This window comes from Elaeis guineensis, chromosome 1 (genome assembly GCF_000442705.2).
Source record: "Elaeis guineensis isolate ETL-2024a chromosome 1, EG11, whole genome shotgun sequence".
NCBI lineage: Eukaryota > Viridiplantae > Streptophyta > Magnoliopsida > Arecales > Arecaceae > Elaeis > Elaeis guineensis.
This window is the reverse complement of record NC_025993.2, coordinates 120351497-120364075: the sequence shown is the minus strand read 5'-3', so window position 1 is coordinate 120364075 and position 12579 is coordinate 120351497. Positions and strand designations below refer to the sequence as shown.

At 35.6% G+C, this 12579-nt stretch overlaps 1 protein-coding gene across 5 annotated transcripts; it reads right to left on the bottom strand.

Moving 5' to 3' along the window:
* Nucleotides 1-4558: 4558 nt before the first annotated feature.
* On the bottom strand, nucleotides 4559-11102 carry LOC105038832 (violaxanthin de-epoxidase, chloroplastic). Of its 5 annotated transcripts, XM_073261417.1 has the most exons (9): nucleotides 10854-11102; nucleotides 9976-10081; nucleotides 9707-9864; nucleotides 9548-9623; nucleotides 9389-9457; nucleotides 9162-9265; nucleotides 6403-6499; nucleotides 5915-6306; nucleotides 4559-5333 (listed from the first exon to the last, which is right to left on the bottom strand). In XM_073261417.1, exons 3-9 carry the CDS (start codon nucleotides 9796-9798, stop codon nucleotides 4832-4834), a joined length of 1332 nt encoding a protein of 443 aa, XP_073117518.1. In that variant the 5' UTR covers nucleotides 9799-9864; nucleotides 9976-10081; nucleotides 10854-11102; the 3' UTR covers nucleotides 4559-4831. The 5 variants fall into 5 exon arrangements, with proteins under 5 accessions (XP_073117518.1, XP_029118490.1, XP_029118489.1 ...); XM_029262657.2 differs by lacking the exon at nucleotides 9976-10081 and having other exon boundaries at nucleotides 9548-9628; nucleotides 10854-11101; XM_029262656.2 differs by having other exon boundaries at nucleotides 9548-9864; nucleotides 10854-11100.
* Nucleotides 11103-12579: the final 1477 nt, after the last annotated feature.

Genomic DNA, 12579 nt, shown 5'->3' with positions numbered 1-12579 from the left:
AATCTTTTTGACTACTATTTATGGGGAAATGAAAGCTTGGTGTTTCACTTTCTTCCGAAAATTTAGTGGATCCCGCATGAGGTTTCAAAAGAGATTCTGTGGCTTGTTATTATCTATGCTTATTTTATTTCTCTTCTCAATTGTAATTAATCCTTTATTTTTTGCCTACAAAGTCTAACAAACCTTCCTATCAAAAACACAAACTTAATTTTTTTTCCCCTTGGAAAATCATATGTGCAACTTATCATGGGCTAAAATGTGTTCCCTTGATTCTCCTCCTTTTCTTTTTTTTTTTTTTATGTTACAAAAATGTTCATGCCCGAGCTGGTTAGCAAAGTGAGAAAAATCTGCTATAGCCTATGAATTTTTTGGGCCTCTAAATTATCTCCAAAGAAGGCTGGTTTTATGATCTTTTCTCTAAAAAATATATTATTTTTCTGTTTGTGTGCCTTTTCTCCTTCCGAGTATTTATATGAGGATAGATAGATCTTTTCTTTTCTTGTATTCTCTCCCCTTGTACGTATTAACATTCATTCAGTGATATTTGAATAATGATACAAAGGACCATGGTGCTTATTCTTCTATTCTTTTCTTGGATGAGGTGTCCTTAGTTAGGATTTTAAAAGCCTTTTGTCCTTTCTACTCATTTATGTAAAATCATGAAAAGTATGGATTTGATGCAATAATAACTAGAGCAAGATTGTCATTTAGCTCTATGGAGAACCTTCATTTCAAATGATTTAAAAGGCTCTTACAACACAATTGTACAAACTCATAATTTAAGGTACCATGGTTAAGATGTTAAGGACTTAGCACGAGTTGAGCAAAAGTTTTTGGTGTATTTGTCTAGTCTATTTTACTATAATCTTGGGGAGGAGGTATATAAACAGCTCGATTTCATATTGGATCCATGAAGATGTACTTTCAATAAGTTACTTAAGTTTGGGTCTGCTCCATGGAGTTCGATCCAGATTTTATGTTTTATTAGATTGTAAATATCTCATCAATAAAATTATCTGCTCGATAATTTAGCAAAAAAAATTTTTCTTTTGAAAAAATTTTCCCCATATTTTATCTTAAACTTGAGGATTACCATTGATGTAAAACAACAACATGACATGAGGATGTTGTCAAATTATCATTAGAATTTTCGGATGAGTAATATTTAATACCTCTCTACCTCTCTCTCTCTCACTCTCTATCTCAACATTCTAAATAGGTTGTAGCTAATCATGATATTCTTTTCTTGAAATTAATGTTTACAACTTCAACATATCAAAAAATGTGGTATTTGGGAGCTCGGCCTTGCTATCCCTTTATTCCTGCTTGTAACCAAGCCTTCATTTTTTTTCTTCTATTGAAAACTACCCTTTATTCTAATAAAAAGATGATGCTGAGTATGTCATGAGTTTACAAGCCCTATGGAGCCAAAAGGGAGACGTGAAGCTCGTAAGATAAGCGGACTAGAGAAAAAGATTCCCTAGTTTGTCGCATCTTTTGTTTGGGTCGCATGAATAGTTTGCAAGTAGTGTAGGGACGGAACCCTGTAGGCTAGACTAACTTGATTATTGTAAGACATCATTTTAAGACTATATTAATTTACTCTATTATGTATGTCTCTTATAATCCTAAGGACTCGTTTGGTTTGCAAGAAGTGGAGGGGGAAAGAGGCAATTCTTGAGAAGTGAAGAGGGGGCTTCCTATTTAATTGAAGTTTTAAAAAGAGAGAGAATGACAAAAATCTCTTCCTATGGAAAGATACTTCTCATATTTTATGTAAAGTGGAAATCCATGAGGGAGGTAAATTTTGAAACTTCCAATAGGATAAAAATTGATAGTGCTTTTTTCTTTCTAAAAATACTTTTTTAAGATCCACAGCTAAGATTTGCAAAATATCAATAAATGGTTAGGATGAAATATTCAATAGTAATATATGCCAAGATCTCTATTTTCTATTCTTGCAAAAATCCTAGAAAAAATTTCAAGAGCCAGTGGTTGGCATCTCCATCGCAATCCAGCTCTTAAGTAAGACTTCTTCCTTTCTCTTCTATTTGCAGTTTGTTTCCGTTGGTTTAACACTCTTGTTGAATCTTGGTTGATTATATCTTTCGTATTATCTTCTATTTTAATATTATTATAATATTATACTAATATAATATTTTATTAATATTAAGATAGTATTTATATTAATATTTTAATATTTTATATTAATATAATATCATATTTGATATTATATTAATATAATAAATTACTATGATCTAATGCTATATTATATAAATATAATATTATTATTTATACAAAGTTTAGGAGCAAAAATATGTAGTCCTATATCTATTAATAGTATAATAGGTATTCTATCTAGTTTTTCCAAAAAAAATAGATGCTAACCAAAAATAAGCTACTCTGCAATAAGTCACTTTTTTATGATGAATTAAATATATTAAAATTTTATTTTCAAAAAATAACTTTTTAAAATATTATTTTTTGGAAAGAAAAGTTCTTTCTATGGACCAAACAAGTCCTAAGGGAAAAGAGCAAATGAATATTATAGGGATCAAGAGTATTGGGGGCCATGGTTTATGAGGAAATTTTATATTCCATAATCTCTATTTTTTCTATAATAAAACTTTTGCATCATCTCTACCAATTGGGGGCCATGGTTTATGAGGAAATTTTATATTCTATAATCTTTATTTTTTCCATAATAAAACTTTTGCATCATCTCTACCGATGGACGTAGATCAATAAACCAAGCATATAGATATTGTGTGCTATTGTTCTTTTCTCTTGTTCCTTCTTATTTCATTATCCTCTGAGCTTGTTGCAACAGATACCCTTTATTGTTGATTAGTCCTTTTTATATGCAACCGATCATCATTTTAAATTGGTGTATATGCATGCATTTTTTTGTGATTTCAGAAACTTTTATGTGAAGCTAATTTACAATATGAGAACGATGCTACTAAAAAAAGGCTAGTTTAATAGAGATCTCCTTCTCAAAGTCTTATTTTTTTTATTGTTTGATATATATATATATGTGCGCAAATTGAACAACTATTTTTCTGCCTCCCAAACCCAAGCCCTTCCATGTTGCTTTAGGAGTTTGGGGGTGAAACAGCTAGAAACTACTTGCTTGAACTGTCTACTTTGCCTGGATGGTTAGATTATAAAGCTTTCCACCATTTTAAACCCACTATAGGTGCTCCAATGATCCATGGAAGACCTATCTGCTCCACTGTTCTCCCAATGTCCAGTCAAAGCCAACAAAAATTCAATGGCTTGTACATTTGAGCGCCATCTGTTCTAGTTCTAGGTAGGCTAACGGAGACATCTAACATCTAAGAACTCTAAACGAGCTAAAACTAAGTTTTATAGGGATGCAAGAATAACACTACTCTAAAGTAGTGATCCAGTTCCACCCCTTCCATTGCCCAACCAGTATATTCCACCATAAATCCAGTAACACGCCACCTCAATCTACTATTACCATTATCATGACTCCTGCCCTACAGCTTGTCGCCAGCAATAACCCTACTAACCATATTCAACCCCTGCAAACCACACCACCTACTTCTCCCCATCTGGAGTCTCTAGTTGGACACATCATTCATAGGAATAAGTCATTAAAGTGGCTTGCAGAATTTCCTCGTCTCCATGGAACTAATATTGAAAGATATCACAGTGCACGAGGCTCCTACCACTGCAACATCTATGGAGAGTCAAATATATGCCGCCTTATCCTCTCATGTGAGAAGAATATTTCCATGCTTCGAATTGCAAACACCTTACAATTGCACCAAGACCTGCCCTTTATTCAAGGAACTAGCATAATCCTTGATTTTCAGCAATTGCAACCAACCTTTCAAGCTTTATACAATTTTCATAAACAAAAAGGCTTGCTTGACTATACTCATGTTACTTTAAAGAGAGAGAATGGCGATACATTTCTCTTCTGACTGGATGTAGTGACACTGATAATTAATCACAACACTAACTTCTCAGATGTCCATAGCATATAACATGTGCAGATCAGTTTCAGAGTTTTATAGATAAATATGGGCGATAAATCCAATTTCATGTTGACTGAGTCTGCCTCATGGTTAGATACCAACATCTGCTGCCAAATTTGCCATCCTTCTAGATAACTATCCGGTACATCCTAAGATCATCTAATCTTAAACTTGATTAGCACCGATAACCTTTTCCACTTCTAACACTTTCAATAAGACAACTTCATCTTGCACCTTAATCCCAGACAATAAATCCATGGGATTAAGTATCAGAGAGGAAAAGGTGGTGAACATAAGACATATTTCCTTTTTAGCATGGTCAAAAAGCTTGACTCTATTGGTTTTGACGAACCCTGTTCTATAACAACTTCATTCTTTGCAATGCAGGCCTTCTCAAAATTTATACTTCAGCTTCATGTCCAACATTTTAATAGCCCAAGATTTATTGGTTTCACCTATCCTCCTTTCCTTTTTTCCTTGCTCATTTAGGGCTACATAACATGATATAACAACTACAACAAGATAGAAGTAATAGTCCTTGGAAGATATTGGGTAAATGCAAGTCCTTTTGTATCATTCACTAGCAAATGATATTGGGTAAATACAGCAACCATCGCAGAAAAAGAGAGTTGGAGGAGAGCCGGGGGGGGGGGCCTGCGGCGCGGGGGTTGCAAAAAAAGAATAAAAAGAAGAGAAACTTTAAAAAAAGTGGAACATTGTACATACTGTTCTCTGTAGTTTGGCAAGTAATGTGGCAAGTGGTAACGAGCAACACCTAGACAGATAAGCATAATATTCTGTCTCCTTAATGCATGAGAAGACTATCTTAGCTTCCTCAATGGCAATGCCCGACCAAAAAGTCTCTCCACCTCCCTTGCTTCCATCTGCAGGCCATTCAAAATCTCCGTCTCTTCCTTCCCCAAACCTCTTATGAAGTTCTCTGTGTCCCTCTTCAATTCCATGATACCATCTGCAAGCCTCTGAAACAAAGTCACTTCTACCTTACCTATCTCCTCAACCTCTCCTTCTATCTGCTCAACTTCTCTTATGATGGTCTTCTCACCTTCTTCCACCGTCTTCTCTAATCTCTCTACAAGGGGTGGTTCAGGACCACATGTGTTGTCTGTCCGGATGAATTTACTGAAGTTTCGTCCAACACTTTTTGCCGCTTTATCTAGTTCAGGTATTATAGTCTCAGGTAATACTGCACTTCTAGTATACACAACTGCACCGCCATATCCATCCCATGCATCATTTCTACCTTGATAATACACAAATATGTAATCATCTGCTTTATTCTCTACCTTGGATGACAGGATGTACCTGCAGAAAACATACAGAAGATGATTGACATCCATTAAACAAGCCATATACATGCACAAGGATAAAAGTTCGATTGAAGACCAAATTTAGTTCATCGAAATAACTTGCCAGTAGCTACCAATGGGACAATCAAGATGCCACAAAGACAAATATGCACATCAGGAAAATACATTCATCCAAGTAAAATTGACATAGTTTGCACAACAAAAACACAGTTCTTATGGCATACATTTTTGACATCCATTCAGCATACAAACTAATCAGTCAGCCAACATAGTAAAACTTAGAAAAGTTGGAGTTCCCAACTATCTTACTAAAAAGACTTTTCTGATAGCAAGTTATGGGTGCAGAAATGGTACTCAAGAAAGGATTCAAACTGTGTGATTTCTCCAATAGCCTAAAGGAGTATGTCTAGTCCAACTCAATGAAAAATCCATGCTGATGAACAAATGTTCTTGCTATGTTACCATAAAAAATTTTCATGGAGTACACATGGCAACGAACACGAAATAAACTTTTAAACAAATTCTCCAAAAAAATAAAGAAAAGAAAGAGATGTAGATGTGAAGGAAGAGAGAGACCAGTCATCTTGATAATGGAGGTACTCATTGTCATGATTGTAGAGAATTCCAGGTTGTGAAGGGTCTTGGACAAATCTCTGAACAGTGGATCGAGTGAAAAAACCACCATCTGGAGTCCGTATGCGCCATGATAAATTTCCCATAAGTTTGTCAGATTCCACATGGAACTCATGTATTTGGCAATCAAATGTGTCGAAAGTAGGATTCAAGCCACTTGTTATGTACCACTTCCCACTAAAATCTGAGATATTAAAGCTTTTGACCAGAGCAGAAGGATCAGGGACAGGGAACTCGGCAACATCAGATTTTCTAGGAACACATTTCTTGCGTGAGACAGCACACTCATTGAATTCATCTACAACGTTGTTCTCAAACAGGTCCCCACATTTAATCTGCAAGATGAAAGAAGAGAGAAGCAGGTTAGTACCATGAACATTTTCTAACTGTCAAGTAAACTAAATCACACATGTATATAAATAACAAACAACCTGGCATTCAGTCTCATCAGGTCGATCATTGCATGTCTGCAGACATGCAATGTTTGCCGCACAGGATGGGTTGGCAATGCACTTGGCTAGTTCCACCCTATGAAAGAAATTAACCCCGAAAAACATAGATCAGCATCAATCATGAGTAGATTGAAAAAACATTTAGGTTGTTCTACTTGTTTTTGGCTTATATATTAAGCATTAGGAATGAGTTCACCTTGCCTTCTTTCCATTTCATTCGGACTATCTGTGAATCTAATCCCAGTTTGGAAGGTTGTTTCATGGTTGCATGAACTGCAACACATGATAAATAAGCTAGCTTTTGATCCTCGATGCCTACCTAGCCTTTTGGGCTTAACAGCAGGCCTTCTCTTGCAGAAAGTTGCCCGGTTATGAATTAGGCATCATATTAAAAATGATAGGATTGATGCCAGCTTAAAAGTGCGATTGGAACATTCTCAAAAATTACATATCATGATTTCATAATTTGATCCTTGAAGTCACCATATAATGGACTGATCTGGCTTCTCATGTTTCTTGTAGCACAACAATACAGGTACGGTATGAACGGAATGCTAAAGATGAATGGAAAGACCATAATAATAATTGAGAATTGCGTACTTGGCAGTTTCAAAATTCATCAATTTCTTATAACTCCAAGAAACTTTGTTCCAGTAGATTCTTCTACTGCATTCTGGCAATTATTTTACTAATTTGTGAAGCCAGTAATCAAAACCAATTTATATGGATTGTAATATCAGCAGACTCAGAATCAATTGCTAAACTCACAAGACAGAATTCATCCATGTTGGTCCAGCATCCATGTCTGTCCAGCATTAACTTGTCGAGTTCTATGTTCACATTCAGTTATGAAATCAGTGTTCACATTTTGAGTTTCACTTCTGCAGCATTCAGTGCACAGGTGGAGTAAATGGACTTAAATCCAACCCCCACCCAAATCAATGTTGACTCAACCTGTACCAAAATTGAGACCCATGGATCAGGTTAGGATCCTTAACTAAGACCTGGCCTCCAGCTAGGACAGGTATGGATCTCACAGAATTGGGCCCAACCTAATTAGACCAAAATAAAATAAATTAAACCCACCAAAAGCTACTTCAAAGATCTAGGTCTAGCCCCTTGGATGAAATCTCGGCCCAACATAAGAAGGGAATCTGATCCAACTTGACTTGCAAACAGGCTGGATCTGGGTGGAACTTAATCCTAAAGCCAGTTCAGGGGGGAATCTAGGTCAGCTCATATTTGTACCGGAACCAATTCATTTCCATTTTTTTCTCATCCATGCCTGCCTCTTCCCTTTCCTACACAGAAGTTTTATACCATCCTCTTCCTTGATCGAGCTAAGCAGACCCAAATCTTCATTGCAAGCTTTATGCATTATTGAGCTAGTTCCTGAATGTATATTGCAGCATTATGCACCACAGAGCTTGTTCTTAGTTTTTGCAAACGAATGTGAGCAGCCAAATAACTAAATTTTGGAATTAGCCACCTAAATCCCATTAAAAGTAGAATGCTAACCCTTCACGGGTAAGAGCAACCCAATTTACTATAAGAAGAAACAACTAAAATTTAATCCTTAGCCAACAAGCATCATTCCATGGATACAAAATCAGCTTCATAAATTGCTTTACCTCAAAATAATATCTCGGTTTCCAGGTTGTTGCATCCTTCTTTATACTTCATTTACAAAACTATGTGGTTCCCCTACTAGGGCTCCTCGGCTGCTATTCTGCATGGGCATAATATCATGAAAGATCCATACCATTTCTTATTCTAAATTGGTGCAACTTAAATGTCTTCTGATAAATTTGAGAAAGGCTGGAGCTAAACTGAAACTAGATTAGTTTCAGAAGTTAGTGCACATGAATGCAAATAAACACAGAAATATTCTTTCCTTTTACCTCTATGTATAGAAGCAACCTTGAATTTTGGCCCAAAAATGTTTTACGAATAGTAGATCGTGATCAACAATGTGCATTTTAAATCACATGCCTTATCATATAGCTTAGCATCCTAACACTATCACTAATACTATCAATTTTTATTCTCAGTTGATGTATAGGTAAGAGGCCTCCAAAATACAAGATTTCTTTATTTCTTGAAAAAATTTTTATGATGTAAATCATAACCAATGATGTGGATTCTCAATTCAGAATGTCAATCAATTTTGCATTGGTAGCATAGAGGCCATAATTTTTCCAAAAGAATAGATATAACACAGCATGTATGATATAATACAGTATAACATACAATATTATAACAGAATATATAATACAGTATATAGATAAACCATTATTTTGCTGTTTATTCAAAAATAGAAACTAAAAAGGGGAAGGTGAGAAAATAATAGGTTGTCTCATAAACAAAAAAGCAATACATTAGCCATAAGTTTGCAAGTTGTTTGGGTTGGTCATTAGGTTCATTTTAGTTTAACGAATGTATTAAGATAATCGATAACTAACAATGATAACTTTATCTTGACAACATAATGACACTTTGCTTAAAGTGTCCAGATAGCCAATGATAACTTCGTGTTAAAAACCCCTACATGACATGTCCAAAATAGGCCAGGTATTGTTGCCTTTACTAGCACAAGAAGGACAATTCAAAGTGGTGTCCAGCCATGTCACATCTCATTTTACTGCATCCAAGTGTTCCAAAGAGTTGACACTCCCCCAAAACCTTACATATGTGTCCAAGTAACATGAGAAAAAATTTAATAGTTATACATGAGTTACCTGCATTCCTTCAATAAGCAAGTGCATGTCTTAAGCGCATCAGCTGCATCAGCCGATGGGATAGCTAAAAGCGTGCAAGTTAATAATCCAGCTATAGAAATGACCTGCAATTGATGCAACCATTTAAAAATATTCGAATAAACTGGATGCTGGCAATTACATCTCCTCCTTAGCATGAGAAATCACAGCTACATTATAGCTAATAATGCATAAGTTATGGCCTTAACCTTCAATTGATGCAACTGCTTGATATTATTTAATAAAACAAATGCTGAACACTTTATATCCTCCTTAACCTGTACAAATCACAATATGGAGATGTTATATAACAAGCAAAGTATGACATTATGATGACCTGTCTCTGAGCATTACTGTGTGACAACTACCTTAGAATTGCATATGACCACACCAGACCTGCTCGCATCTGCAACACTTGTCATGCCAGCATCCCGACGTAATCCTCTGCACTTCAATTGACAAAAATCTATCTGAGATTTTGTCTGCAGGTTGACCCCCGAAATTCTCCTACTAGACCAGAATTTCACCTTCCTTGGAGTTTGATGGTGCCGAGTTTTGCTCTTAAATACCCTTGCACTGTTTGTAGGCAACAATTCAGGGCACACAGCACAGCTTCCATCTGGACTGAATAGATTTGTGCACATACCCAACGCCATATTTTAATGGCTAAAAATGATCATGCAACCTACAAGAAAAACCAGGAAAACAATTAGCAGAACTGCATAGCAGCTAGGTGATGTATCACATAAGCACAGAAGTCACCTAAATAGCCAGTGATTATTGGATCCAGACAGACCTCAACTAAGAATATAAGGTAGAAACATGAATCCTCCTGATATTATCTTTACGCTTCGACCAGATCCTACTTCAACAAAGGCCACTTCAAGAAAAGGTTTTCTTCCCTAGGTTTGTCACATGCGCAGATCAAGATATGTCTCGATATTATTAAAGAAGTAGGGAATTATCATGACATTTTGACATCAATGTTCTAAAAGACTGTCAGCCGGAGACCGGTGGCCAGGGACCAATTAGCGCCTAGGTGCTAGGCAGGTACTTAGGCGGGCACCTGGAGTTAAAGCGGTCTCCTAAGCAGGTAAATAATATCATGCATTTATACACGAGCATAGACTAGTAATAAGAAATAAACAATCATATTTGGTGACATAGGAGGACAATAAAATTATAATACTTCAAATTTTTTTTTTCAAGCATATATTATCAAACAATCAAAATAAAAATTCTAGCAGGATTCAAACAACTATACTAGTCGCAAAAAATCCAATGAAGAAATAATAAGTCACATTAAATACTTAATTTCCAAATAAAAAATCACTAAAAAATCACATGCAAATGATCAATGACTTCATTTCATGCATGAATTATATGATTTCTTTATTCATCACTCAGTGCGTTTTCCTAATGCCTTTTTGCTAACATCCCAAAGGACACCAGCAACACGTGCAAAAACTAAACAGCCAACAACAACTGTTGTTGTCACATTGCTTCACCAAAATCACCACTGCTGCTGTTGCTGCCGGCGGCAGCCTCATTGCCACCTTCACAGCTCCACCACCATCCACTCACCCCTCCGAAAATTAAAAAAAAAAAGGAAACAAAAAAGAGGGAGAGTAGAAGAAAATAAGAGGAAGAAAATAGGAAAAAAAGAATACATACCTCGAGTTCGTCGTTCGCTGCTCCACCACCAACTCCACGCCACGCCACGCCCTTCGCTTTTACTGGTTTAGGGGATGGAGATAAGGTGGAGTAATCGGGGATAGGGAGGGAGGGCATGTGAGAGGGTGGAAGTGAAAATAGTGGAATGGACCGGTTTTCCAGTTACCCGATAACCCGATCCCAAGCGCCCGCACGGAGCCGGCGATTTACACGTGAAAGCGCGCCCGGGCGCCCACTTCACGTCAGGCGGGCAACAGGTCTATTTCTAAAAGTAATATTTAACCCCTTTCTTTTTTTTGTGTGTAAAGATACCAAGCACCTATTTGATTCCCTGGAAGAATTTTTTTCTTTAAAATATTATTGTTCAGAATATGATATCTAAAAATATAATTTTTGTATGGTTGATTGATTATGAAAAAATAATTTATTTCAGATTATCTTATATTTGATTAAGCATCTATTTTTATGAAAAAATTATATAAAATATCTATTATATCATTAATATAGTAAAAACCTCGTTCTATTATACATATTATCATTGTTTATAAATAAAAAATTATGATAATTAAGAATATTTTTTGTTGTTGATTATGATAGATGGTTTGAGGGATCGTGATTGAGAGAATGTTCATTAACTAAATGAGTCATAATACCTAGATTATAATTACCAAAAGGTAAAAACATGAATCCAAGAGATTTTTTTAAAAAAAATCCAAGTACATGGATATAGCATCAAACTTCTGATATACATAGCATTAACTATATTCATATATTTGTTCACTAAATATTTTTATTGATAAGAAGCTATATTAAGACAGGGGAAGTGTTCGAGGAGCAGCATAAACTTGGTGGCTTAACCATTAGCTCCAATTAAATTATGATAGGAATGAAGTATGAGGAGTTGTCCCAACCTATGCAAATTTATTGTAGACTCTAACCAAAAGACCTTTTTTTTTTTTGATAGAAAGAAGGCCCCGGGGCTATATTAATAAAAGGAAAGGATTACATAATAGAGGTCCTGCACCCATTGCTGTCAAAACAGATAAAACCAGCAACCTAAACCCAAAAATTTAACTAAAATTACAAGGCCATTAAATGACAAAACCTGAAGTAAGATTTGTACAAACAAGAACCTTCCCTGAGATGGGGGAGAACAAAAGTTTTTCCTTCTAATAGCCATGCTACTGAATTGAGGCTTGTACAATTAAGCTACAGTACTAGAGGCAGAGACCTAGACTTCTTGAAATGAAATGACCACCACCAAACATAAAGGATTGGTCAGAAACTAATTATCCGATGGCTGAAAAGTATGTGGAGCTGAAGTGAAGTGCTGAGAAACCCAATCGTCAATAAAGCAAGCAGTAAACAATTGCAATTGGGGACCCATATACAATGGCTAAGATCCAGTAGATCCACCCTAGCCCACTTCTTAAAAGAAAGATTGAGGTGCACATCAAAAGGGAGGAGAAAATACAGACTCCAGAGAGGGGGAAAACTCCTCCATATAACATAAAGCTGGAAGAACATATTCAAGTTAAGCAACAAAAAGTGGTCAACAGAACAGAAGAGAATTCTATATCTTTTAAAGTATAATGGAAACTGTTGGGATTCGGTCACATAACGGAATATGATTTTTAAATTTTTTTTATATATATAGAATAATTAAAAATAAGTCTTAACATTAAAAATATATTGACTGGAACACTTTGATGAATACAATCAAACA

What these genes read in the sequence shown, in the direction of transcription:
- LOC105038832 (XM_029262656.2), bottom strand. Translation starts at nt 9,835, where the DNA reads ATGGCGTTGGGTATGTGCACAAATCTATTCAGTCCAGATGGAAGCTGT. An exon ending in AGCAGTTGCATCAATTGAAG is followed by an intron (nt 9,266 to 9,388) that starts GTTAAGGCCATA and finishes CATCAATTGCAG; the next exon opens with GTCATTTCTATAGCTGGATT. An exon ending in CTGATGAGACTGAATGCCAG is followed by an intron (nt 6,307 to 6,402) that starts GTTGTTTGTTAT and finishes TTCATCTTGCAG; the next exon opens with ATTAAATGTGGGGACCTGTT.